The 27,802-nt window shown below is 37.4% G+C and overlaps 1 protein-coding gene across 3 annotated transcripts in view; it reads right to left on the bottom strand.

Annotated features, from left to right (window-relative positions):
- The window catches only part of LOC136846501 (uncharacterized), a 100,880-nt gene that overhangs the window by 28,014 nt on the left and 45,064 nt on the right, over positions 1–27,802 (bottom strand). For all 3 annotated transcript variants that reach the window (XM_067117346.1, XM_067117347.1, XM_067117348.1), the window contains 2 exons: positions 22,797–23,102; positions 19,253–20,081 (listed from right to left, as the gene is read on the bottom strand). In XM_067117346.1, the coding sequence (XP_066973447.1) occupies positions 19,253–20,081; positions 22,797–23,102 (1,135 nt within the window). The remainder of the gene's footprint in view (positions 1–19,252; positions 20,082–22,796; positions 23,103–27,802) is intronic.

Genomic DNA, 27,802 nt, shown 5'->3' with positions numbered 1-27,802 from the left:
AGCCCTAAAGAGAATAGTTCCGCCTAATATCTCTCCAGGTCGAACACTGCTCCGGGTGGAGTGGTCCTACCACAGTTCTCACTATTTGCTTCGGATATAAACCCATTCCCAGCTATGATATCTTTTCCCTGTTATCAGGTCACCAAATTTGATCAAAGTGGAAATTTCCCACAAATCTAATCCAAAACAATATATGATGGCATATGAGACTCTTGGACTCGAACCCAGAAACAAATTCCTGGGGTTCAAGAGCCCCCTCACCACGTCAAGGTGGTCTCATATTGAGGGGGAGTCTACCGATAAACATCATGTAGAATTCATGGTTTGATTTTTAGAATGGTAGTATAAGACCACCCCCAATTTTTAAGGGTGAATTTTAGGATTTAAAGGTCATCTTATATGCGGAAATGTACAGTATTTCCAGATTGAAGTTAACTTTATTTCAAAAAAGGAAAAATTGGAATATCATACCTAGAGCTCGCATGTCTCTCAGTAATAAAACAATTGCTAAAGTTGTTTTGTGTGTAATTACAAGAAACTGCCTCATATAAACAAGAAAGATGACTGTGTTACCCATCCTTTACAACTTGTAAAGTCAGATCTTTCAAGTTACAAATTTCAAAACTCATAATTTACTTTTAAGACATTAGCTAAGACTGTAATAATCTGTCAGACAGAAAATAGTTTTTAGGCAGATGACTGGAATCAACTTTTGACCAACCTGGCATCATTCTAGATATAGATAGCATGTTATCAGTGGCTTAGGTACTAATCAAATGAGCCACTGCATGATTTCCCTCCAGGTATGCACTGTCCTTAAAGTCCCACATTAAAAGGACAAGTCCTCTTACTAATTATGGAGTAAAAAGACAGGGTGAATATAATTTCTTTTTAACGCAATCTCGCCTTTCCAGTGTCTATATGACTCCCCTTAAGAAATCCTTCCTCAATATACAATACTTGCCACCCCCACTGACATACTGCAATTTGCCCATTTAGAACACTGGAACATGAAATAAAATTAGGGCAGTACCAGTTAGCTAACATTGGTTACAAGTCTGAAAGATTGGAAAGTGTCCATGTTAAGGTTTTTCCCTTGCATTTAGCTTGATAAAAATTCCAAAAAATACATAAACATTTATAACTAGTCATTCATATTAAACTATTTCATCTGGTTTAAAGACTATTCTCCATTTCTCCACTGCTTCTTCACCTTACTCTTTGCAGAGAGTGTGGTGGAACCCAAATCAATGTGTTCTGAAGAGTAAACCCCTCTCAGTTGTAACCTGCCTTGAAAAGAGGCTACAAACACAGATGCACCTTTTCAAGATCAGGTTAGCATATAGATGTAAGTGCTGGTTGGAGAGGATGGTCAATGTCCTTCCTAACAACAACAACCTTTGGAACTTTCCCTAGTCTTCCATAGAGACCTGGAAAAATGCAGTCTGTCATCATATTGAAGCCAATGTGACTGACTCCAAGGGTTCTGCTTCAGAGTGGGACAAAATAGATTCCTCCAATGAAAAGCAAATCGAATCCAAGGTTGTTTGTCAGCCTAAAGACTGACTGGTCCACCTGTAGTGGGCAGGTCTTGGCATCAGCATCTTCTGGGACATAATACTACGTGCTTTAATGTCAGAGGTGGGGGAAAATGCATAGTAGAATAATGGGAATGTAAATAATTTCCTGATCTGGACCCTTTATGCTAGCAGGGACTGGTAACTGAAAGTGCAGTTCAGACTCCGATGTAAAACCCCAAGTGAACTTCATGAAAGCCTTGTTTGGCTCCCAAAGAACACAGTGCTCAAGAAATAGTTTGATAACCTCTTAAAAATGCTCCAGACAATTATTATTATTATAAATGATTTGTTTAACCAGACCTCTGAACTCTTTTAGGGTTCTTCTCAGGCTGGAGGGAGCCAAACAAGGCTTTCATGAAGCTCACTTAGGGTTTTACATTGGAGTCTGAACTGCATTTTCAGTTACCAGTCCCTAGGTTACCAGGACCCTAGGTTCCAGAAAAAATTAAGAGTATGTGCTAGATCCTCTACCAGAGTCAAAGGAAACATGATAGCTCAATCTTGCCCCTACTCAGGACATCATGACAAATGTTCAAAATGAGTTGTAGATACAAAGTCATTTTGAGGGCACTGAAGGAGACTAAATATGATTACCCTTACCTCATGTGTGCCCAAAATGAAGGTCAAACCAACAAAAGTTGAGTCCTGCTGCTAATCAAGGCAAGCAGGAGTTCAAACTGCTCTGTCTGAGTTGAGCAACACTGAGCAGTGCAAGGCCTGGAATCGATCGGTTGTATGCACATTCCAACAATCCTGGGCAGCAAAGTGCAAGAGACTGATGCATAGGAGTACCGCCATGCTTGCACTGCTCAGGAGACTGCTCATGAGCACATCCCAGTTCAATATGCCAAAGTAGCTTGAGAACTATGCTGGCCCATAATCCACTAAAGTTCAAGTACCTATGTGCTTCTAAGGATAGAAAAACACAAGTAGAGTAAAATTTGGGCCTTCTCAAAAAGGGTATACAGGTGACCAGAAATCAATCACAACCGAACTTACGCAAACTCCACCTGCACTGCCCTACCACGGTAAATTCAACCAGGAATTTCACCACCACAAAAAATTTTTAATATAAGAAAGAAAAAGAAGATAATTTAGCTCGCATTTTATTGACATCAGGATAAAAAATAACAGCGAACACATTAAAAAACTGTTATGAAAAAGTTCGATTTATTTAAACAAAATTCTCCTATGACAAATTGAGTGCAATACTTCTTAAAAATTGCAGAGGGTTTTCATTTTGATAATCTTGCACTAGCTTCTTCAGTTGTGCATCAATAATTTCATAGGTCTTTTGGATGTGTAGATGTTATCGATGGACGCAAAGCATTGTGGAACCCTTCTACCGAATTATTTGATCTTGGTTAATTAATTTAAAATGGTGTCATGGACATTCCAGAGTTGAATAAGAAAAGTGGGGTTTCTTTTCATCGATGAAGACTGCGTCCCCTCACCATCCCAGTGTATGTAGTCTCAAAATAAGTGATAAACTCGGAAGGGATGTCTTCATCATCAGACAAATCTCCAAATGTACAGACGTCTTCAATTGGTAAAAATGCTAATGCGCAAAAACACTTAATTTTAAGCTGAAAACTTTCATCGGTGTTGTATCTCATACTCTCACCAGTGCACATATCTTCCGCCAACAAGACTGTCCGAGATGAAAAACACACCCAACTATTTCTGAATGTGGAAATACAGAAACAAGTGAATTATGGAGAGCTTTTTCAAAGCCCATGAGTCAGGTCACAGGTCGACAATTGCCTTAAATCACGCTCAGCAGACAGAAGACGATGATGAGGCTTCTCTTTTGTCAAGAAGTAGTAAGGCAAATAGTCGGGGCACACATGACCCTCCAATGATGATATGTAGTGTCACTAACTGACACCACAAACTAGGAGATACCTTGAAAGTCCCATCACAAGCCCAATTTTTAGAGCTTTCTAGATCATCCAAGCCTTTTCTGAGAAAAACTAAAATTCTGTCCTGGTCATCAATACCGCTGTCAAAGGCAAAAAACAAGATCCATTTTCTAAGTATTTAACTGTATCAGGAATTTCAAACTGAGCTCCCTTTCGAGATCTTGTACAGCAGTAGCTATTACTTCCCATGAAGATAATGTGCCCGTTTTCATTACTGTGTACTTCATTGAACAAACTGCCTTTAGGACTTTAACATGTGTACTGCTTGCTGAGTGATTATGGGAGCCCAATGAAAATATTACTTCAGGTTCATTGCAGTTGTAAGTTGTATGTAGTAGTCTAGCTTGGCAACCTTTATAAAAACGCTCACTACGCCAATATGTCTTGGTTTTGCTACTGTTATCTCCATGCTCTTTGTATATGTGATTTTCTTCATCGTAAAGCTTACACTTGCCCTTCTCTGATGTGATGAATGTTGTAGCCATGGTAGAGGGCTTTAAAGTTGAACTAAATAGTAAAAATTAAAAAGGTAAAGAGTATGCCAAGGGAGAGCCTAGAATTCAAATATATGCAGTAAAGAAAAAAAACTGACATTAAGTACAAATACCTAACAACCCTAATTACCATAAGTACTGGACAATTATCATGAAACAACAATGACAACCATAAGATTTAAAAAACTCATGCCTTGTTTCACCTGCTTTAATTACAACCACCTGACTAAAGACCAGAGAGACCAATAAAGATTTGAGTCTCTGGAAGGTATTTTGTCATATGTTTGGCAGTGAAAATGAAAGAAATGTGACACATTTTTAAATTAATTTGTATTTTTCATAACAAACAAACCTGAGGTCTTTACAAACAGGATTAACTTTCAGTGAGCTGGAAGTCCAGGCGTTAAACTTTTGCAAGGTTGGTTATATTGGTTATGGTAACAGTTACCAATGGTGGGGGAGGAAGTACCGCCCACCTAGTCGGTATACATACAGTTCTATGCAATGTACCTTTTGGCCCAGGTAAGAGAATGAGGGGTGGTAAGATGTGGGCCATTAACCCTTTAACGCCGAAGCCCTATTTACAAAAACGTCTACCGTATGCCGGCGGCGTTCGGTGAGTTAGCGCCGAAGCGGAAAAGTTTTCAAAAAATCACCTTGCGCTTAGTTTTTCAAGATTAGAGTTCATTTTGGCTCAATTTTTGTCATTGCCTGAAGTTTAGTATGCAACCATCAGAAATGAAAAAAAATATCATTATCATATATAAATATTGGAATATATGACAACGAAAAAAAAAACATATAATTGTATACAAATCGCGTTGTAAGCAAAACGGTTAAAGCTAATGACTTAATTTTTTTTAGTTGTATTGTACACTAAATTGCGATGATTTTGGTATATAACAAATTTTAAAACAATCAAAGCAACACAGAGAAAATATTATCACAAAATGATGCATGAATTCATAGCATTTCCGGACGTAAAATTTTTTTCAAAATTCACCATAAATCGAAATATTGTGCTAGAGACTTCCCGTTTGTTGAAAAATGAAGCTAATTGATTGAATATTACTAGACTGTAAGTGTTTTAGCTTACAATTGCAGTTTTCGACCATTTCGGTCGAGTTAAAGTTGACCGAAAGTCGAATTTTTTCTATTTATCGTGATTTATATGAAAATATTTCAAAACTGATAAAAGCTACAACCATGAGTTATTTTTTGTTGTATTGTAAATGAAATTGCGCACATTTTCATATATAAAACTTTATGTATCGACTAATATAAAACGGTGCAAATATTATGACAACGAGACAAAAGAATTTCTGAGATGTTCGGCAGAGTTGCAGCGCCAGGCGTAGGAAAAAGTTTTTCAAAATTCACCATAAATCAAATATTGTCCTAGAGACTTCCAATTGGTTGCAAATGAAGGTAAATGGTTGAATATTACTAGAATGTAAGAGTTTTAGCTTGGTGTGTTTTTACCATTTCGGTCGAGTCAAAGTTGACCGAAGGTTGAAATTTTGGCAGTTATCGTGATTTATATGAAAATATTTCAAAACTGATAAAAGCTACAACAATGAGTTATTTTCTGTTGTATTCTACATGAAATTGCGCACATTTTCATATATAAAACTTTATGTAATAGTTAATATAGAACAATTGCAAAAATTACGACAAAATGACAAAAAGAATTTCTGAAATTTTTGGCCGAGTTGCAGCGGGGAGTAAGAAAAAGTTTTTTCAAAAATTCACCATAAATCGAAATATTGTGCTAGAGACTTCCAATTTGTTGCATAATGAAGGTACATGATTGAATATTACTAGAATGATTTTAGCTTACAATTGCGTTTTTCGATACATTTAAATTAGCGTCAAAGTTGACGAAGGTTGAAATTTTTGTAGTCGGCGTTTATTCGTCCACTGACGTTCAACAGACAATTTTAGTCGGCGTTTGCTACATCCAACAGGCGTTTAAGGGTTAATGTAAAGACCTCAAGTTTGTATGTTAGGGAAAAAGCCACAAATTACTTTAAAAATCTGTCATTGGCTACGAATACAAACCCTTGGTCTTTACATATGGGAGACTTACTTTTGGAGGGAGGATTCTGAGTAAATCTTTGAACTGACTGGTAGTTTGGCTCATCTGGGTATTCTCTTTTTGGTCATGAAAGAGCAAAGGAAGGACACCATACTTCTGATCTATTGAAGAAGGGAGATGTTCTCGGCATTTTGAATTAAAGGAATGTAATATCCTTGATTCAAAAAGGCTTGGATGAACTCTAAGTGTCAGAGACTATAAAGCTAAGAATAACCAACTGGTTTGCTCATAGTCAGTCCTCCTCTCCCCTTACTAGGGAGGAAGGATTTGCATTCTACTAATCCAAATAGTTAGATTGCAGATAGGATACTCAGTCATCTAGATCACCTGCATGCATGCCAGCCCAGCACATGACAGCTCGTTCACTGTTTCTCTGCCCACTGGAAGAGGAAGGAAGACACAAGAAAGGGAGGAGGACAGTCCTACACACACCTTCTCCCAGGAGCCGCACACCTTAGGCGAGATGCAGCCTGTCCCAAAGAGCTGGGTGAACTACATGACTCTTTGAGCATCCACCAGAGGATCCAAGGAAAAGGAGTCCAAGGACCTATGGGCAATGTCCCAAGGTAAAAGGAGATGAATGTGATCTTCACAATTACATTTCATCCTAGTACTCAACCGACAGGTTCTTCCTGAATGCGATGGACAGACCAATGCCCCTGGCCTCGAAAGATCTGGTCCAAAACATACTGATGTCCTCCAAGAAGTTGTGGGTATGCTTATTTGATCATCTCACTAGTCAGAGAAACGACAATTTGGACAATGTTTCTCAGCCAACTAGAAGGTAACGAACAAGTCGATAGCACTGGGTTGAAAGTCTAGTCTTACAGAGGCAACAGAGACGTCATACTGTCAACTGGCACCAGAGGACCAAGGAAGTGGAATGATCCATCTCACTGAACACTTTCGAAACATGTAAAATGACGAAAGGCATAAGCTTCCAGATGTAAATTATTACCAAAGATGTTTTACTTCATTCAAAGGTGTGATAAGACAGAACAGAACAGCGCTAACTTCAGTCAAGTTGAGAAAGAGGGACTACATGATCAAACTTCTTCAGAGGCTGAATGAATCCGGAAGTCAAGGTGCCAAGATCAACTGTCCATATCTCCTAACTTCAGCGAATGAATGTTGTAATGACATCCATCTTGCTTGGAATGTATGGTTGGCCACTGCACCGAATGCTCTTTTGTCTGCTTGTTTACCTGCACTGCAATAGAGCAGATGAAAGGACACTAGGACCTTTTTTTGTTCTAAAAAGAACTGTGCTTAAGTCCCAAGAAAGGAAGTGTAGGAGACTGCCGCCCTGGTCAACGTTCCTAAGAATGAAAAGTCTCTGGAGGAGGATAGTGTAACCATGGCACTACCTTGGTGTTGTTGCTATCAAAGGATTGCCTATTTGGACACTGAGACTCCTGAAAGTGTATTATGATCCACGTAATACTCTCCTTGGGTTGTGGATCAACTGGTAATTACAGAAGCAGCAGCTACTGCTTGCATCTCCCACTCCTCACAAGAGGAGTGTAACCACATCAAGTAAAAAAAATGGAGCTCCTAGACACTTTCTTGACTGAATAGGAATCAAATGCAAATTGTTGGAACTTAGTTTGGAGGTTTTGTTGATCTCCCAGCGAATCAAGCAAAACAATGGGATGATGCAAGCACAAGACTTGAATCATGGATGCAAAACCGAGCTTGTCTGTCATACATCCATCATCCTGGAGTGTGTCTGGTTGACCACTGTGCTGAGTGTGTTGCTGCAAACCTGTGCACCTGCACCGCCAATGGAATGTGTCTGGCTGACTCCTGTGCTGAGTGTGCTACTGCAGACCCATGCTCCCTCATTGTCAGTTGAGAAGATAATAGAACACTAGCCCCCACCCCTCTTGATAACTAAGGAACTAACATGGTACCGTTCCTTAACAACACTATCCTTGGATCCTGAGACCTGGAGATCTAAGAAGATCCCAGCAACTGAGGTGCAGATTAGGTCAAGCTAGGCTAGACTAGGCTAGGTTTAATTTAAGATAGGCTAGGTTGGGTTAAGTACCCAACCTAACCTAATCGAACCCAGACCCTTGAAGAAAAGGTAACTTACCTTCTGGCTGATGTCGTAAACAAGACGTCCCAGGATACTGAAGTAAATTATTGCTAAGGTAAGCTAGAACTAGTTAGGCCAGGCTAAGTACCTAACCATTTAGCAACCTAGTCCTAGTAGAGCAAGAGACCTGCTTGGTTGATGCCATTAGACAAGTAGCTCCAGGATATTGAAATGCAGGTCTGGTAAGGTTAGACTAGAACTAGTTAGGCTAGGCTAAGTTGGGTTAACAAACTTATGGTCTTAACATAAAGATTTATCCTAATGTTAAGCTGCAGGTCTGTTACCTATGAAAAACATAAATTAATCTAAAAATTTGTCATTTGTTCATATGCGGAACAAACCTGGGTCTTAACATTAGGATAGATCTTCTGGTGCCAGCTGGAAACCGGTAAAAAGTAACAGGAGTTGTTTATGCAAGAACTTGTGGCATCTGGCATCCAGTCATGGGGATGAAGGAGGAGTTTTTACAACTTATTAACCCTTAAACGCTGAGCCTCTATTTACAAAAACGCCTCGTATGCCGGCGGCGTTCGTGAGTTAGCGCCAAGCGGAAAAAGTTTTTTCAAAAAAATCACAGCACGCTTTAGTTTTTAAGATTAAGAGTTCATTTTTGCTCTTTTTTTGTCATTGCCTGAAGTTTAGTATGCAACCATCAGAAATGAAAAAGAATATCATTATCACATATAAATACTGGAATATATGACAGCGAAAAAAAACATATAATTGTATACAAATCGCTGTAAGCACAACGGTTAAAGCTAATGAGTTAATTTTTTTAGTTGTATTGTACACTAAATTGCAATGATTTTGGTATATAACAAATTGTAAAACGATCAAAGCAACACAGAGAAAATATTATCACAAAATGATGCATGAATTGCAACGCTAGCGGACGTAAAAAATGTTTTTTTTTTTTTCAAAAATTCACCATAAATCGAAATATTGTGCTAGAGACTTCCCGTTTGTTGAAAAATGAAGCTAATTGACTGAATATTACTAGACTGTAAGTGTTTTAGCTTATAATTGCAGTTTTCGACCATTTCGGTCGAGTTAAAGTTGACCTAAAGTCAAATTTTTCTATTTATCGTGATTTATATGAAAATATTTCAAAACTGATAAAAGCTACAACCATGAGTTATTTTCTGTTGTATTCTACATGAAATTGCACATTTTCATATATAAAACTTTATGTAACAACTAATATAAAATGGTGCAAATATTACGACAACGATGAAAGAATTTCTGAGATGTTCGGCCGAGTTATCACAAGACATAAGGAAAATGTTTTTTCAAAATTGACCATAAATTGAAATATTGTGCTAGAGACTTCCAATTTATTGCAAAATGAAGGTAAATGATTGAATGTTACTAGAATGTAAGAGTTTTAGCTTACAATTGCGTTTTTTTACCATTTCGGTCGAGTTAAAGTTGACTGAAGGTTGAAATTTTGGCAGTTATCGTGATTTATGTGAAAATATTTCAAAACTGATAAAAGCTACAACCATGAGCTATCTTCTGTTGTATTCTACATGAAATTGCGCACATTTTCATATATAAAAGTTTATGTAACGACTAATGTAAAATGATGCAAACATTACGACAACATGACGAAAGAATTTCCGAGATGTTCGGCAGAGTTATCGCGCGCAGACGTAATGAAAAAGTTTTTTTTTTTTCAGAAATTCACCATAAATCGAAATATTGTGCTAGAGACTTCCAGTTTGTTGCAAAATGAAGGTACATGATTGAATATTATTAGAATGTAAGAGTTTTAGTTTATAATTGTGTTTTTTTACCATTTCGGTCGAGTTAAAGTTGACCGAAGCTTGAAATTTTGGCAGTTATCGTGATTTATATGAAAATATTTCAAAACTGATAAAAGCTACAACCATGATTTATTTTCTGTTGTATTCTACATGAAATTGCGCACATTTCCATATATAAAACTTTATGTAAAGACTAATATAAAACAGTGCAAACATTACGATAACGTGTGAAAGAATTTCTGGCGCGGACGGAAGGAAAAAGTTTTTTCAAAAATTCACCATAAATCGAAATATTGTGCTAGAGACTTCCAATTGGTTGCAAAATGAAGGTAAATGATTGAATATTACTAGAATGTAAGAGATTTAGCTTACAATTGCGTTTTTTTACCATTTCGGTCGAGTCAAAGTTGACCGAAGGTTGAAATTTTGGCAGTTATCGTGATTTATATAAAACTTTTTCAAAACTGATAAAAGCTACAACCATGAGTTATTTTCTGTTGTATTGTACATGAAATTGCGCACATTTTTATATATAAAACTTTATGTAATGGCTAATATAGAACAGTGCAAAAAATTACAACAAAATGACAAAAGAATTTCTGAAATTTTCGGCCGAGTTATCACGGCTGGCGTAAGAAAAAGTTTTTTTTCAAAAATTCACCATAAATCGAAATATTGTGATAGAGACTTCCAATTTGTTGCAAAATGAAGGTACATGATTGAATATCACTAGAATGTAAGAGTTTTAGCTTACAATTGTGTTTTTCGACCATTTCGGTCGAGTCAAAGTTGAACGAAGGTTGAAATTTTTTGTAGTCAACGTACGGTACGTCCATTTGGCACCCAACAGACAATTTTAGTCGACGTATGATACGTCCAGTAGGCGTTTAAGGGTTAATTCTCCGTACTTGTTTACCTGTACAGTAGATAGTTTAAATGGATCTAATTTGACCTGTATCGTCTACAAAGAAGTGTAAATGCGCTAGTGTTGCAAATACGTTCTAAAACATAGACATAATAACTAAGAGTTGAATTAGTCAAAATATAAAACACATAGAGACATAATAACTAGAGTTGTATTAGTCAAAATATAAAACATTGTTTGTTCATGAAAAGCATTTCAGAACAAAGAGAAAGAAACGCAGCATAAAGAAGTTGTTAAAAAGAGGTTGAGACGATTCTAAAATAGATCGAGAGAGAGAGAGGAGAGAGAGAGAGAGAGAGAGAGAGAGAGAGAGAGAGAGAGAGAGAGAGAAGAGAGATTCTCTTGCAACTCTCAGATTTTTATGTAAACCATTTATTTCTCTTTTTAAGGGTAATGTATTAAGCTAAATTTTAAATGAAATTACAGTAACTTTAATTTCATTTAAAAGTTGATTTAATAATTTGGGAGCATGATTAGGGTCATATTTAGTGTTTAAACTTTAGAAATAAGCATTTATTAGCATTTTTAGATACCATGCCAAACTTATACGAAAATTCACCCTGCGCGAGGGGTTCTGGAACCTAACCTCACGTAAGTTCAGAGTATGACTGTATAGTGCAAGTATGTATAAAGGTGCACTTTATTAATAATACAAGGAAGGGAAAATGTTTTCCTCTACCAATTCAAAAATTCTGTTCTCTTTAACTGGGAGTAGGGTGGATAATTAACAAAATTCTCTTTTAAACTGAACGGTCCTTTTGTTGAGGAGTCACTTGTCTGAACCTTTAGTGAACTTCACATGGTAACAAAGTTACATTAAAGAGAGAGCAGTTTCACTAATTCTATCTTGTCTAGTTTATTTGGGAAAGACTTAATTACTCTGGTACACATTCCAAACCCTTCATTGTGAACTGGATCTGCCCTTTTTAATACAGAGGCTGATGCTAAGTTATATTATTGGTTGCTCTATGATAGTTTTGTATCAGGTTTAAGAAACTTTTCAATAATACTTGTTAACTGATAAGTAATACTGTTTACAGCAAGGAGAAGAAATTCAGTAGTCCTCAAAACACTTCCCTATGGGATGCCACTTTTGAATATACTGTAGTTGCTTCTGAATAAATGTTTTCCAATCATATCCAAAAATGTGGTCTGTTAAGAAGTACTTTACAAATAAAGGCATGCACCCTTGTGTACCAATATCATTGAGTGTCTTCATAACATCATCTCTCCAGGTAGTATCATAAGCCTCTTTGGAATACTGAATAAAAAAAAATAAACAGGCAATGCTTACATATATTTACTCAAACCCTTTTCAATGATATCTTATAAGCAACTGTGATCTGTACTGGGTTGAGGTAACTATACTATTCATTTTTAAGTACTACATTAACCCAGGGGCATCATGTGGGGGTCAACTGCCCCCCTCAAGACTCAACTTGCCCCCCCAAGACCCAAGTTCCCCCCCCCCCCTCCCCAAAGCCTCAACTTGGCCTCCTCACCCCAAGCCCCAAGAAGTAACAGCATATTTTCTTTTTAAATGTGCAATCGTAAATATATAAAATTTCTCAGAAATATTATGTTTCTTGATCTTTGTCTGTCTACTAGCTACCAGTGATGATGAGATAAAACATATAGTAGTGGAAGTATATAACTTTTGCTGAAATACCTTGCTCATGTGGCTTCAAAACACATAAAATAGCTCAAAATAAAAAATAAACTCAGCTGATTAGGCTTGCTTTGCTGGCCAAACCGTCTTTGCCCCCCCCCCCCCAACAAAAATCTGAAATGACGCTCCTGCATTAACCTTGAAACTAACATTGTTTCATCACTTTACATAGACACCTTGGTAAGACTTAATAGCTTATAGTTTGACTGACTACTAAGACCTCTGCCTGGTTTGCAGACATCATGATGATGGCATGTGCCACTCTTTTGGGACAAAATTCCTATCTCCAAATGTCTGTGCAGCTCTTGGCTACATGGGCTACATGTTTTATCACTGATCTGTCTTTACCTGGAGCAGGGCTATTACAGGAAGAGAAGGAAAGCTGATTACAATATATAATACACAGATATCTCAACTTAACAGACTGTTCAAGGTCTCTTACCTCTCTATAATAACAAAACCTATCAAATAATGAAAACCCAAGACCTGATAGTATAGGCTATATGACACCCAAGAGCCAGTGTAGCAATCATGGTTTCCCGCCAATTATATCAGCGTTCCAAACAAAGTTTGAAAAAATATATCTCGGACGTGTCGAAATTTAAGAGATTAAAGCTTTTACAGTGTTTTGGTAAGACATTATAATGAAAATCTGTTTTATTCTTTCTTACCCGCCCCTCTTGTTATAGCACTATTTCATTGTAAGTTTTGAGAGGGGTTTTTAAGCCGTATACACTGCATGTGTGCATGTACATGTGTTTGTCTGCTGATTTTATAATGGGTAGTACCAACCATTTTACACTACATTAAAAATTTAATGAAAAAATCTCAGCCAACCATGTGTGTGTGTGTGTGTACCAACCACCTTACACTACATTAAAAATTTAATGAAAATCTCAGCCAACTGTCTGTGTGTGTGTCTGTCCCTCAATTATCCAAATGCACATTATCCAGAGTGTGACATTAATCCAGACTCAACTAGACCCCAGGAATCAAAGATAGACAGACAGACAGATTTCAAAAAAATGGGATAAAACCACTTTCTGACTGTTGGCAATGCTGTGAGGGTCTAAGAAAATGTTGGTAACCACTGTTTACACTCATAAACAGACTGAGCAAGAGGTTGGGAGGCCGGGGAAAGTTTCCAGAAGGCTGGGCACAATGAGAGATTAGTGGCAGTAAGACTGTTTATATGAAGAAGCACCCAGAGCAAGGGTTGTTTGGGAAGCTGGGTGGCCAGGAGAAGAGTTTCCTAGGCTGGAAGGGGGTGAGAATGCAGTGTAGGATAGCTGGAGGGGTAGGCATGCGTTTGACTTTGTTAGAGCTTGTTTTGTTTTATGATTTTTATGTTTATGCTTTTACATACTAAAGGATATTACAGTACTGTAGTGTAACTTGTAATAAAATAATCAAGCACAATAATAAAGAAAACGAGAGAGAGCACGAGCACTAAGAAACATACTTTCATATGTACATCCTATAATACACACATGCAAATGCACAAAAACACATTAGCAGTCCACGCACCACCTTCCCTATCTCCCAGATCATTTCTCATTTTTTATTTCTTGTCATACAGGAATCCTCAATGAAAAAAATTATGAGTTAAAAAGAAGGATGAAAAACAGTAAAAATGACAGCAAAAAAGGGAGAAAGACAGAACAAGCTCTCACGATTGTTTTTGGTTTAAAAGCACAATGTCACCTAATACGACATAAAACATTACTTTGTTTCCCACTTTTAATTGGCTAAAATGACAGCATAAGTTCAATAGCAAACAGCAGAAGGTGCTTGTGTGGGCAAGCACTCATTTTTTGTAAGCTTTTCCACTATAGGTGGAAATGCATACATCATTATACATCATGAGTCTTTGCTTTTTAATGACTTGACAGGCATATGCGTCATAAACATATCTTTCTCTAACTGGCTACATCTGGAACATATCAATGCAGTCGGTAATAAAGAGCATGTCCTCTCTTTGTCCAGACTCATGTGATCTAGCTGTTTTTTAACATTTCATGAGTGTGTCCAGTCTCACGTGATCACTTGTTGTTTTGAATGTCTCATTTGCGTTTGCTGTACGCGATGTTTTCCCCCAAAACACATTGCTTTCATTGCAGGGCCTGCTAGTGTTGCGTATGGTGCTGTGTATATCTTTTGTATGGCCCCCTCATCCTAAGAGGGCAAGGAAGGTCCTAATGCTCCAGAGGCAGCTTGAAATTGTTGTGAGAATCAATGTGGGGTGGTCAACTGGCCATATATTGGATGAGTATGGCATCACACAGTCAACCTTTCATGATATCAAGACTTCCCAAGACAAGCTGAAGATGTACAAGACAGACTGGGCCAAGTGTAATTGTCAACAAGTTGCCATCAGGGCACATATTTCTCATCCAGTTATTATGTAACTCTCAAAAAGCAAAGATCATGAGGTCTGAACACAAGTGTGTCTTTACATGGGTTCTCTGTCCTCAAGTATTTGCTAACCAGCATGGGTAGTTTTCTCATTAACTCAATTACATTTTGAGCTGTGATACCAACAGCGTTTCCAAGTGATTTTTACCTCATGTCAATAATGGATCACAAATTACTCTTGAACTCTTAGTTTCTAATTTTTGTAACTGACTGTATACCTGATGTACTGTACACAGTTAGACAAAGCCAATAATGAAAGTGATTTACAAAATGAGTGAGTTCCAGCACCAAACAAGCAATATCTATACCTTTCAAATGAGGCCAGTGGTTAACAACTGCTTCATTCAATTTTGAATTTCAGCAAACAAAAAATGTCTAGTTCACTACAAAATAAAAACTGTTGGCTTCCTAACCTGGAAACCCAACAAGTTACGGACAGGATGAAGTCACAGCAAAACGTGGGTAGATGGAAACTGCTGGCTGCCTTAACCATTAAACAAAGGAATATGATATCAAGTCTCAGTTTTTCTGATACTAGAGATGGGTGACATATTTTCATACCACTGACTTGCTAACATCAGATGCACAGGAAAAGACTATGAACACTAAACATTTTCCTTACCAGTTACAATCTGTGCAGATCTTGTCAGGCAGATGTAACCTATTGATTTAATATTCTTGAAGTATTTTTCTAGATTATGGCCAACAGAAAACTTTAGTTTTCTAGGAAACTAAAGCCCTCTGATTCATTTCAAGGATAAAAAAAAAAGTATTAGTTTACAACGGATATGGGCAAAAAAATTAATAGGAGGGTTATCTGCATTATCCAAAAACTCTCAGGACTTTGAGGTTAACTGCTTCTAGCTTGCCTGTCTTTAAAACAACTTTCCAGATGTAGTAAACTGATGCAACCTCCGAGAGCACAGCTGTAGTCTATGTTAGAAATTATCATCATTATTTTTGTTCAGATGGTGAACCCTGTTCATATGGAACAAGCCCAAAAATGGCCATAGACTTGACAACCAAGCTTCCAAAGCCTATGGTGTTCATTTGAAAAGAGTAACAGAAGGTAGTAGGAAATACAGAAAGATATCAGTTATAAGAAAAACAGTTAATTTACAAATTAATAAAAATGCACATAAAAGTTGGATTGTAGTAGGGTAGTAATGCACTGCATCTTTGCTTGAACTTCTCTAGTCCCAACTGCACGACATCCTCTGGGAGACTGTTCCACAGTCTAACGGTGTGAGGAATAAAGGACCTCTAAGACTGAGAAGTTTGACAGTGTTGTTATTATCATTATTAGTATTATTATTATTATTCAGCAGATGAACCCTGTTCATACGGAGCAAGCCCACAAGGGCCACTGACTTGAAATTCAAACTTCTCAAGCCTGTGGTGTTCATTCAGAAGAGGTAACAGAAGGTAGTAGGAAATACAGAAAGAGATCCGTTATTAGAAATACAGATAAATTAACAAATAAATATATAAATAAAAACGTACGTAAAATATTAAAATAAAAGTCGGATTGTAGTAGGGTAGTAAGGCAATAATCTTTGCTTGAACTTCATTAGTTCCAGTTTCACAACATCCTCTGGGAGACTGTTCCACAGTCCAGTGGTGTGAGGAATAAAGGACCTCTGAGACTGAGAAGTTTCACAGTGAGGCACATTTACTACATACTGTTGCTGCTGTTCAGCGAATCTGGTTGCTCTCAGTAGGAAAAGGGGATCTGGGATCAATTGTGAATGTGAAAGATCTCTGTTAAAATACAACATATGAAAAATTGACAAACAAGAAGCGATCTGTTGATGGTCCAAGTCATAACTGCTAGTGTACGGAAACAGAAACCTACCAACACGATGAACTTTATCTAAATGAGAAGATAAACCTCGGGCAGAAACAGAAACAGACATCCACACTGGAGACCAATATTCTGGTAGAGTAAGGACAATTAACCTAAAACAGGTTCCATTGATTTTATCACTGTTATAAATACATGAGGCCTTATGAACAATACCTAACTTTCATGCTGCAGTTGTTGAAACTTTCGTTAGATATTTCTCAAATGTAAGATGAGTCAAAAGTTACACCTAAAATAGTTGAAGCTTCAGACTCATTCAGCAAAGTCCCATCTGCCTGAAGGGGAGGGTGGGGTGGAAAATCTGTACAAGATCTGCAAATTAATAGTGTTTTGGTTTTACTGGAGTTCAGCCTCATACCCCACCAACTACACCATTCACTGATGCGGTCCATGTCCCGATTGTGACTGAGGGCAGCCTCATTTCTCCTAAGTAGAGACTCGCATGTATACGCTAAAAATAACAGTGGACAGTACACTACCCTGTGAACTCCAGACACTATAGGTCTTGGTTCACTAAAGATCCCAATAATATTTAGCCCCGTCTGGGTAAACACATTTTTCTATTACGAAAGATGATGCCTGACCATCAACAGAGGATAAAGCATTAGAAAAACCCATTACTATGGGACAATGGTGGTGATCCATGGGTTTTATTAGTGGCTGATACCTTATTGCAATTTTTTACAGCCCATGTGTTCTTAGGTAATTGTGATTTTTTTTGTTTTGCTCAATTATGCTCACGATTTTTTCTAGTAAATTAATATATTAAGCGTCAATATCATTATTTTTACCTTCTTTGGATAACTGGAACATTGATTTGGTACCCTTATATTAAGACACTATTCTCCATACTGCCAATTCATGCCACAAATACATTACCATACCAACATAATGGGAGTTAGACCTCTCAAAAGTTGCTCAGTTTTGGAAGCAATTTTTTTGTTATTAAAAACTAGCACTTGTGCCTGCATCCAGCGTAAATCGTATTGCTACTTGTTTCTCTAAAAAAAAATTTGTCACATTAGTGTGAACTTTTACTGGTCAAACCTTTTCGTATAAATTTCATCAGATTTACAGGGATAAGAAAATTTTTATGCTGATTACATAAGTAAAAATAAATTCTTGTTGATCATATCAAAACAAAACATATGCCATAAAAAGGCTCACTTCACAGCTGTGTAACAACTAGGCTGCACCTCTCTTGGGTATTCTACAGGAACTGCTTGGATAACCAATATTTATTCTCTACTCAAATACATATGGTATAAGTCTCTCACAGACGGGATATAAACTAACGGCACTTTACATGGGAAATTAAAGTCCTGTTTAACAGCATAGCTTCAACTGGTATGCTTTAACTTTTTAGAGATCTAGAAAACATGATATTTTTGAATTCTTACTCATTCTGAATTGGCTAAATGAGGACCTTGGCGATAGACATGCTAAATACTCCAATCCCATATTCACATGGTGAATACACAGCGAAGTCATCAGACATTCTAGAGGAGCAAATGCACCCCCTTGTATGTCCCACTTATGGGACCTAACCCATCAGGTCCAGTATACCATGTTATGTACAGGCATATGAAGGTTAGAATTCTCCTTAACACTTACAGAGAGATTTACAGTAAGCTGTTATTGCTAACACTGAACATGCCTCATATGGAAGAGGTGATGATGAATAAATTCAATTCAGCATTCTATGTTAGTTCCTCAGTTCACCAAGTTTGAGCTGAGCATCCCTATAAATAAGAGAATAAAGTACATAACTAAGATTTCTCACATGATGTGCTCAGCATACATCATGTGAGTGGCATAACTCAGTGAAGTAGAGCTATACAGCGATACTATCTGAATTTATTTGTAACTATCAATTGCTATCACAAAATAACCATGTACGGTGCAAATAATAATTTATCATATTCACATCCAAAAACAATAAACCCTTCACCTGGGAGAAGTACTCAACATGCAAGGAATATAATCTCATTCTTGGGTAGCTGAAGAATACATGTCATAAAACCCTTAAGAAAATACACCCTTTTAAAGTGAAAACTTGAGCACATTTTTATAGAACCTCCTAGCCTCATATGCCTTGCTTCTCTGAGGTCTGTGCTTTACAGCCTTTACAAAACTACATAAATGCTGTATTAAGCATCCATACCTTGCAGGTTGCAGCAGCCTAAGCAAATACAAACTTCTGCTTGGTGGTCTAGATGTGGAACTTTGAAATAACATTGTACAAACTCAAAATCAAACAATGGCCACATACATATAAATGCTCAAAATCAAATGGTCACATACATAAGACTTATAATAGCATTCCTACTTTACAAAAATAAAATGGTCATAGACAAGGCCTGTAACCCCCCAAAAATATTTTGGTTTCAAATAAAAACAAATACATCAGCCACTTACCTTTTGCAGTATTTGTGACCAATCTGGATGCATCCCCAAAAGTATTGCTATGAAGTTCTAATCGGATACTTCCACTTCCGTCACTTTTAAAAGATTTTGCCAAAGCATCTGATATAACAATGCTTCCACTTGGTAACCCAGAACCCAGGACTATATTAGCATTTTCACTTGTACTTCCTGGACGAGAGTCTGTCACCTGTGCGTCACGAACGAACGTAGTATTTGTGGAAGGGTTTATTCGTATAGGTTGAGTAGTCGAGTTTCTCACTCCTGCAATGGCTGCTACATTACTTAAAGTTAGTGTCTGTGTGTTGGACAAGCCATTTTGCAAGCTGACAACAACAGGAATGTGGTTCTTGTTCCCACTGGCATCAAGTTGCAAGACATTTCCCACAATATTGATAGCACCGTCACTTGTTTTAATTTTCTTATTTTTACCTTTGGCACTAGTCATGGGAGCAGCAGTGTTTTTCAGTGGATCTGGCTGCGTAGATCTTTTCAACGTAGCCCCGATCGCATTATTCACAATACCAATACTGTTGCTAACATGAATATGTCCATTGTAGCCTGTACTCACACTGATACCATCCTTACTACCTCCCGACCCAGATGGCACAGTTAACTGTAACTTTTTAGCTAATAATGGTTTAACATTGACAAACCTCTCCTGGGTACCACCAATATTCAATGTATTGCTTATGCTGGAGTCACTAATGACTGAACCGGGATGAGGTTTCTTTAATGCATTTCGAAATGCATTTCTCAACAAATCCATACGGTGGTCTGTTGCCAAATATCCGCCAAGTCTTCTACAATTATACGTACAAGTCTGAAAAGGTACAAAGTGGTATTAAACATTTTTTTATTAAAACTACTTTATACTTACAATTCTTTAAATTTTAAGAATAAAATTCAAATACAGTAACAACTTTTTAAGAGATACAGATGTAATAATTAAGTCTATGTAAATACTGTAAATGCTCACTTGTTTGAATGTCTACATGTCTGTAAAAAAACTTATAAAATAAAACCATAAGTTGCCCATGTACTACTGATGGTTGTGTAAACTTTGGACCTAGTCCAAAAGTCCGGGTGTACATGCAGCATGTGTTGCATATATGTTTTGGTGCTTAATAGTTTTTGTTCTTGCTATTGATTTTATATTTAAGTTATCTTCAGGTTACCTCAGTAAAATTCATTTTTCATTCAACTGTCTACTAATAGTATGTAATTACTTTGTTTGACTTTATCATTTTTACAGATCTAACTCTTCTCACAATACTGTATAGAATATGTATATTTTTTCATTAATAAGCACCATCCCCTAACACGGATGTCTCTAAGAAAAAAAAAAAAAGAAACATTGTTGCACTGTTCATTCCAGAACAGATGAATAAGATGAATCCACCATGCAGATAAATTCATCCACCATACAGATAAGCTTCCGCATCAGCTCATCATATATTTACATGGTAGGCTCATGAGCAGCACAGTGACCTCCCTGCAAAGTAATCTCTTTTCTTACATACTCTCTTTCAATTCCACGATACATATTAAGTTTCTTTGGTTCCAACAGCTCTTTCACACTATCTAACCAGCACTTTCTTGATTTTCATCTACTCCTCCAAAACTACATTCAGATTTATATAAGTAATATGCCTTTCTCAACAATCTAGCAGCCTCATACTTCTCATTCAGATTTATATCAGTAATGTGCCTAGCTCAACAATCTAGCAGCCTCATACTTCTCTAAGTGATCAAACCACCATGGTTTTACCTTTGGAAACCTTTTACCATTTCTTTGTTTCATTTAAATTTCTTTGCTTAATTAAAAAAAAATAGAATGTAAACAAATTCATTATAAAAGTTACCTTTTTTCTTTATCATTCATATTCAATATCCACACCTTCCTCTCATAAATGCATAGACACTTCTTTTGCCTTTCATACCTTCTGTATGAAAGGCATTATCTACTGCAAGTACCCACCTAATTGACTTCTATTCTTATAACATAAATAAAAACAATCACTGCTTCATTTCGCTGGATTTCATTTATGGTCAAAACTTCACATTTGCCAAGATTTAATTTAATCACTATTCAACAACAAACACTAAGCATACATTCTTTAGTCTTTGCAGCCACCCATCATTATCACAATTTAACAGACTATTTTATAATTCCACAAAAATATTACTTCAAAATATCTTTCTACTTTGCATCCCTGCTTCTATAAATTTTGCAGACAACATTATATTCTACAACTACAGTGACCATTTTTTGTAATGTCTCTGGATGGACATTTTATTCTGAAATTCATGCATTCTACTCAGTATACATGGTAATTTTCCTATTGAACATCTATCTTACAGTGGACTGAACAGAGTCAGGCTACTGTACCAAGGAGCTATATTTTAAAAGTGATCTCAAGATTACTGGTTGATTTATCTATACACCTTATTGATCACTACATTGAATATAGCACGATTACCAGTGTTATGCTGTATCCAGCTAATATTACTTTCAGTGAAGGTTAAAGTGTGGAGTATGAGTATGAGTAGTTACCATTTCCACAGATATCATTCCAATCAGTCCTCTTAAATTATATGTACATAATTAAGCATGACAAATTTACTGAAAATCTGTCAGAACCACAAGGGTAAGTTTAGAAAATAAAACTTAGTATCATGCAGGTTGCAGTGTTAGACTACCATGATGCAGTGTGTCCCCCTACAGCAGCAACTATTCTCCAAATACTATACAGTATATTCGTCTTTGAAGGTCATTCTGGTTTTCGTGATCATTTCTTATTTAATTGTTGTAGTACAAGTTGCAGTGACAGACTATAACTGTGTAGTATGCCCCCAAACAGCAGAAGAAATTATGATCCCAACATATTCATCTTTAAATACTGGTTTTATTTTGTTAGGATTATCTATTTAACTGAAGTACCACAGATTAAAATGTCAGACAGGCATTTTTCACCGAATACTGTATATTTGTCTTTGGACACTTTTAATTTCTATTTCTTTTTCATGTGAAGTACCTGTATTCCTGTAATATTAAAAATTAAGAGTATTATGAACTTAGGTTTGGTAGAAGCATTGCTATTATGCTATGGTAATTAGTGGGTGGGTGAACATTAGCCTAGCAGTTGTTTCTGCTTCATGAATGAGACACAGGACATTGTTTTTCAACTCTTCCTGGAAGGGAAAAGGTGGCCTTATAAGCTCACTTACCATCATCTGAAGCACTTGCTCCCTTGTAACCAAAAGATACAACAAATTCCAGTCACCCAAAATACATCCTGAAAATTAATGCTCCCCATTTTTGCCTCCCATTTACTCCCCATCCTATTGCAACATTCATCTTGAAATTTTATCAACTCTTCCCAACAATCCATTATTCAATTTTTCAACTGCCCACCTCATATCCTCAACTACCAACTTTACAACCATAACTCAGGCCTCTCTGATATACATTAGCTTTTGATAAAACTTCTGATCACATAAAAAAGTGGTGACAATCAATGACAGGAATACTTACAGCGAGAGGTTTGGGTGGTTCTCGAACATAAAAATTATCTGCAGGTACAAGGGCCGGAACAATTCTAGATGGAGGCTGCCAATATGCAGGTGAGGGAGGCGTAGCATGAATGTGCGATGGAGTACTGGGAGGATCCATAGGGTGGTGGTGGAGGGTTGGATTAGGAGAGGGGTCACTGGGCGTCACTACAGTCGTCGAAGGACCCCCAAGAGTCTTCACCAACAGAGGGGAGGTAGCTGCTGCCCCTCCAATCACCATCCCTCCAGAGCCAGTAGTAGCCACTGACGAGCCACGGGGTGGGGTTCCCTGAAACACACAGTTAACATGCCAAAACAACACAAAAAAAAAAATACAAACAAACACAATGCAAAAAGGCACAACAATTGTTTCATTGCAAAAATTTATGTCAGAGTAACCTGAATTTTGAACATTAGTGGTGAGTTCAGCAAAGATGTCAATTTCACCAAGATGAATATGAACTAAACCTCAAAGACATACACATGACAATGAACTAAATCTCAAAATCATACACATGGCAATTAGTTCCTTTGACCAAGCAATTTGAACAATTAAGCTACCTTTCGCAAGTAAAACCAAATGAATTTACGGAAAGAGTGGTAACTAAGAATACAATATCTCTAAAAGTAATCTTTAGAAACCATATTTACAATGCAATAAACAATAACCATATAACATAACTGATTAAGTGAACGCTGCTGAAAACATCTCAGTACTGGGCTCTGACTCTCAGCAAACTCAAGGGTTAATGTTTCAGAACACCACTACAAACTTCAAGTGTTACAGATCAGTGATTATCAAAAAAATAACTGCATTTAATTACATATGGGTTTGCTAATATATATATAAGAAATTTACAATAATTCTTACAATTTTATATAATTTTTGTATTTTCTGTTGTTCTCAGAACTAAATACTGTATAGATGTCTCCCTTCTTACAAATTTCTTAGTGAACCAGATACCACAGTAGGCTTTTAATGGTCAACAAAACCTTTGGAAAATCCTAAGAGGAAAAAAGGTCCCTTTGAAAAACATGAAGTACCTAGCTTCACATCAAACCCATCGTACACTTGAATCTACCCAGTATTCACCTCCTCCATCTAACATCCGCCTACAGCCATAGCAACAAAACTAATGATAAATCCACAATCAGCAAGACATGACAACATACAATTATAAACTGCTACTTTAAGATATGACTGAATAACCAGCATCCAAGAAAACATCTTACCATCATCAGGCTAAAACAGGAGAAAGACTTCAGATCTTGTGTAACAGATTTGCATCAATTACAGCATCTCTAGAAAATTTACTACGCATCCCAAGACATTTATAAAATAAATAACAAACTGCTATTGTATATACATAAAAATGAAAAATCAAAATACAGTATAAAGACACCAAACAAATAATGAATAAAAACAAGTAAAACATGTGCTGAAGTTTCTTCGGTGCATTCAAGTTTTCTGTGCAGCGTATAATGCTGTATGAAACTCGCCATGGCCCATGAAACTCTCAGCTGCGGCCCATGAAACTTTTAGCCAAGGCCCGGTGGTGTCCTATGTTGTTGGCACCTATAGTGGTGCCAGATGCACAATCATGACTAACTTTAACCTTAAATAAAATAAAAACTACGGAGGCTAGAGGGCTGTAATTTGGTACATTTGATGACTGGAGGGTGCTATTGCAGCCCTCAAGACTCAGTAGTTTTTAAGATCTGAGGACGGACAGAAAAAGTGCAGACAGACAGACAAGTAGCCATCTCAATAGTTTTCTTTTACAGAAAACTGAAAATGGAAGATGGAAGCAAACTACAGTATCTTTAAATTTTGGTAGAGGACAAGCAAGGAAGATGATGTTGAGATATACAAACAGGAGAGGACAAAGAATAAGCAACAGGCAGCATAAGCAAAGATGACTTAGATGGATGGAATCCAAATCTTACCAAAGAACATAAGATATGTAAAAAAGGGACAAATAGCCAATTAAAATTTGTCATTTGTTCATATGCAGAGCAAACCTGGGTCTTAATGTAAGGATAGACTCACTTTTAGTGGGAGGAAAGAAAGTCATGAAAAGACTGGAGGTTCAGCACACCTGGTCTCACTTCCTGGCTAAGAGAAGGCAGAGGAAGGAGACGTAAGCCTCTGAACTGTTCGATAAATAGTTTATCATTAGCCACCAATTTGTTTGTTATTGTTCCTCTCTCCCCTTGTTAGAAAGAGGAAGGACCAGCTTCTGAGAGGAATTATTTGTTTATGAATAAAATATACCCAAACAGACTGGCCACTTACTCACCTGTATCTAACCAGTTCCAGCAAATGATGGATCAATCTTCTCACTGCCTGCCAGAAAAGAAGAAAGGGGAAAGAGAAAAGGAAAAAGACCTGTCACCTCATTCATTCTCACTTTCATACCATCATCTTAGGTGGGAGACAATCTGTCCCGCCAGGGGCAATGGATGAGCTACACAGCTTTTTGAGCAACCACCACTGGACCCAAGGAAAGTGTCCAAGGACCTGTCGACAACATCCCGCAGATAGAAGGATGTGAAGGTGGTTTGACGAACCCAAGTACCAGCCTTCAAAATCCTATGAACAGACAAGTTCTTTTTGAATGCCAAGGGGGTCCTAAACTCCTAACATTATGTGCTCTTGCATGCACTGTGTCATCATTAGGCGTCGAAGAAGAACTTTAAGCATGTCTGATGACCTCAAGGAGCCAATAGGAGATGGTATTCTTGGACACCTCTTTCTTGTTCAGGCCTGCACTAACAAAAAGTCTTAAACATCCGGGTCTGAGATGAAGAGTCTTTTTTAGATAGCTCCGCAGTGCTCTGACAGGACATAATAGCAATTCATCTGGATCGTTATTCTCAAATTCTCCCATAGAGGGGATTGAAAAGGACTTGAACCTGTCATCATGAGCTAAGGGACTCTGAGTTTTAGCCACAAATTCTGGGATAAATTCGAAGGCTACAGACCCCCAACCCCTTGTGTGTTTAATACTAAAAGAGAGACCATGAAGTTTACCCTCTCTCTTTGATGAAGTCAAGGCCAGTAAGAAGACCATCTTGAGGGTCAAGTTCCTGTCCAATGAACATCATAAAGGCTCATGTGGAGCACGGGTGAGACTGTTTAGTACCAGAGTCAGGTCCCAACTAGGTGGTGAAGACAGGTTTACATCTTTCAAATGCAAGACTAAGCCTAAAGCAGCTCTGTAGCCTTGATGGCAGAAACAGAAAGGCAGTATACAGCCCATTTTCCTTGGTACATGGATGAGGAAGATCTTCTGAGATAACCAGACATCTCTGCTGATGCTCTGCGAGAAAAGCCCCTCGCTCGCAGGAGATATTGGATAGTCTCCAACCATGAAGAGATAGGGATTCTACTGATTGGTGGTATCTCTCGATGCGAGGTTGGCAAAGGAGGTTGTGCCATGGGGGAATTTCTCTCAGGACTGCTGACAGCAGGGCTAGCAGATCAGGGAACCACTCTGCGTGAAACCAAAAAGGAGCTACTAGGGTCATCCTGAGATTCTTGGAAATCATTACCCTGTTCAAGACTTGACAGATCAGGCAAAAGGGGGGAGAAAGGCATGAACTTCCAGATTGTCCCAAGGATGTTGTAAGGCATCCACCGTCACGGCGAAGGAATCTGGAACCACTGAACAACAGACCTATGAGGATTTTGACACGATAGTGACCTATATATATATAAAGTGACATCTGAAGAAGTTATGGTAAGTGGAAAGGTTCCAAAACTATCAGCAATTTCCTGTAAACACTGAGGAGCTGATATGGATGTCTGACTTGATACAAAGTTAAGCATACCTTAGTTTAACCAGACCAATGAGCTGATTAACAGTTCTCCTAGGGCTGGCCTGAAGGATTAGATTTATTTTACATGGCTAAGAACCAATTGGTTCCTACATGGACCTACAGCTTATCGTGGAATCCGAACCACATTATGATGAGAAACGAATTTCTATCACCAGAAATAAATTCCTCTAATTCTTCATTGGCCGGTTGAAGAATCGAACGCGGGACCAGCAGAGTGCTAGCTGAGGACAATACCCACCCGTCCAATGAGGAACTAACTGCATGAGATGGGACCATAAAAGAAAAGCATTACAACCAAAATAAACAAAGGAAAGGTATTACTAGGCCACTGGACACAACACAAGATTTAGAGTGGAGACACTGGCAGGTATACCAGAAAAATTTAAAATAAATGTTTTTTCTACTGAGTGAGGCCTCCTGGAGCTGCTTCATGCAAATGACCAGGTGTTAACAGCAAACTCAGGAAGGTGCTGTAGAAATGCTTAAAAGATTAAAATCTGGATAGAAAGGAGGCTGCTGAAAATCATCTATAAGCATGAAAAAGGTTTTTGGTGACTGGAAAGGAAACACGGGAAAGAAGTACAATAAGAAAAATGGCCATGTGGATGAGATGTAGGAATGAACTCAATATTAAACATCCTACAAAGCTAATTGTGCCACAAAGATACTGTGACTGTAAAATGTGACATACAGGATTTTCAGTTTAAAATGAACACTAACAAGTGGAGAAGAAAGGAAAGAAGGCCATGTTATGGAAGCTTGGAGACAAACAAGAATGTGACATAAGTATTAAAACAGCAGTCAAGAATGGGAGTAGCAACATACGGTTGTAGTATTGTAGGAAGTAATTGCTAGACTATTGGCAAATCACAAATTTTAAAAATAATTTGTATTTTTCATAACTAACAAACCTGCAGTCTTAACATTAGGATAAATCTTCTAACACCAGCTGGAACCGGTAAAAAATTCAATGGAATTGTATATGCAAGGAACTGGTGGCATCTGTCCTCTGTCACGAGTTAGGTCATTGTTCTAAACAGCACAGATACCCCACAAACCAGGAAGGTGATCAAAATAAAGCATGATAAAACATGATAATAGTAAAATGTGATTAAAAAACTAGAAGCAAATTTTAAACAAGAGATG

Source organism: Macrobrachium rosenbergii, chromosome 15 (genome assembly GCF_040412425.1).
Source record: "Macrobrachium rosenbergii isolate ZJJX-2024 chromosome 15, ASM4041242v1, whole genome shotgun sequence".
Classification (NCBI taxonomy): Eukaryota; Metazoa; Arthropoda; class Malacostraca; order Decapoda; family Palaemonidae; genus Macrobrachium; species Macrobrachium rosenbergii.
The sequence above is the reverse complement of the archived record's forward strand: the minus strand, read 5'-3'. Positions and strand labels throughout refer to the sequence as shown.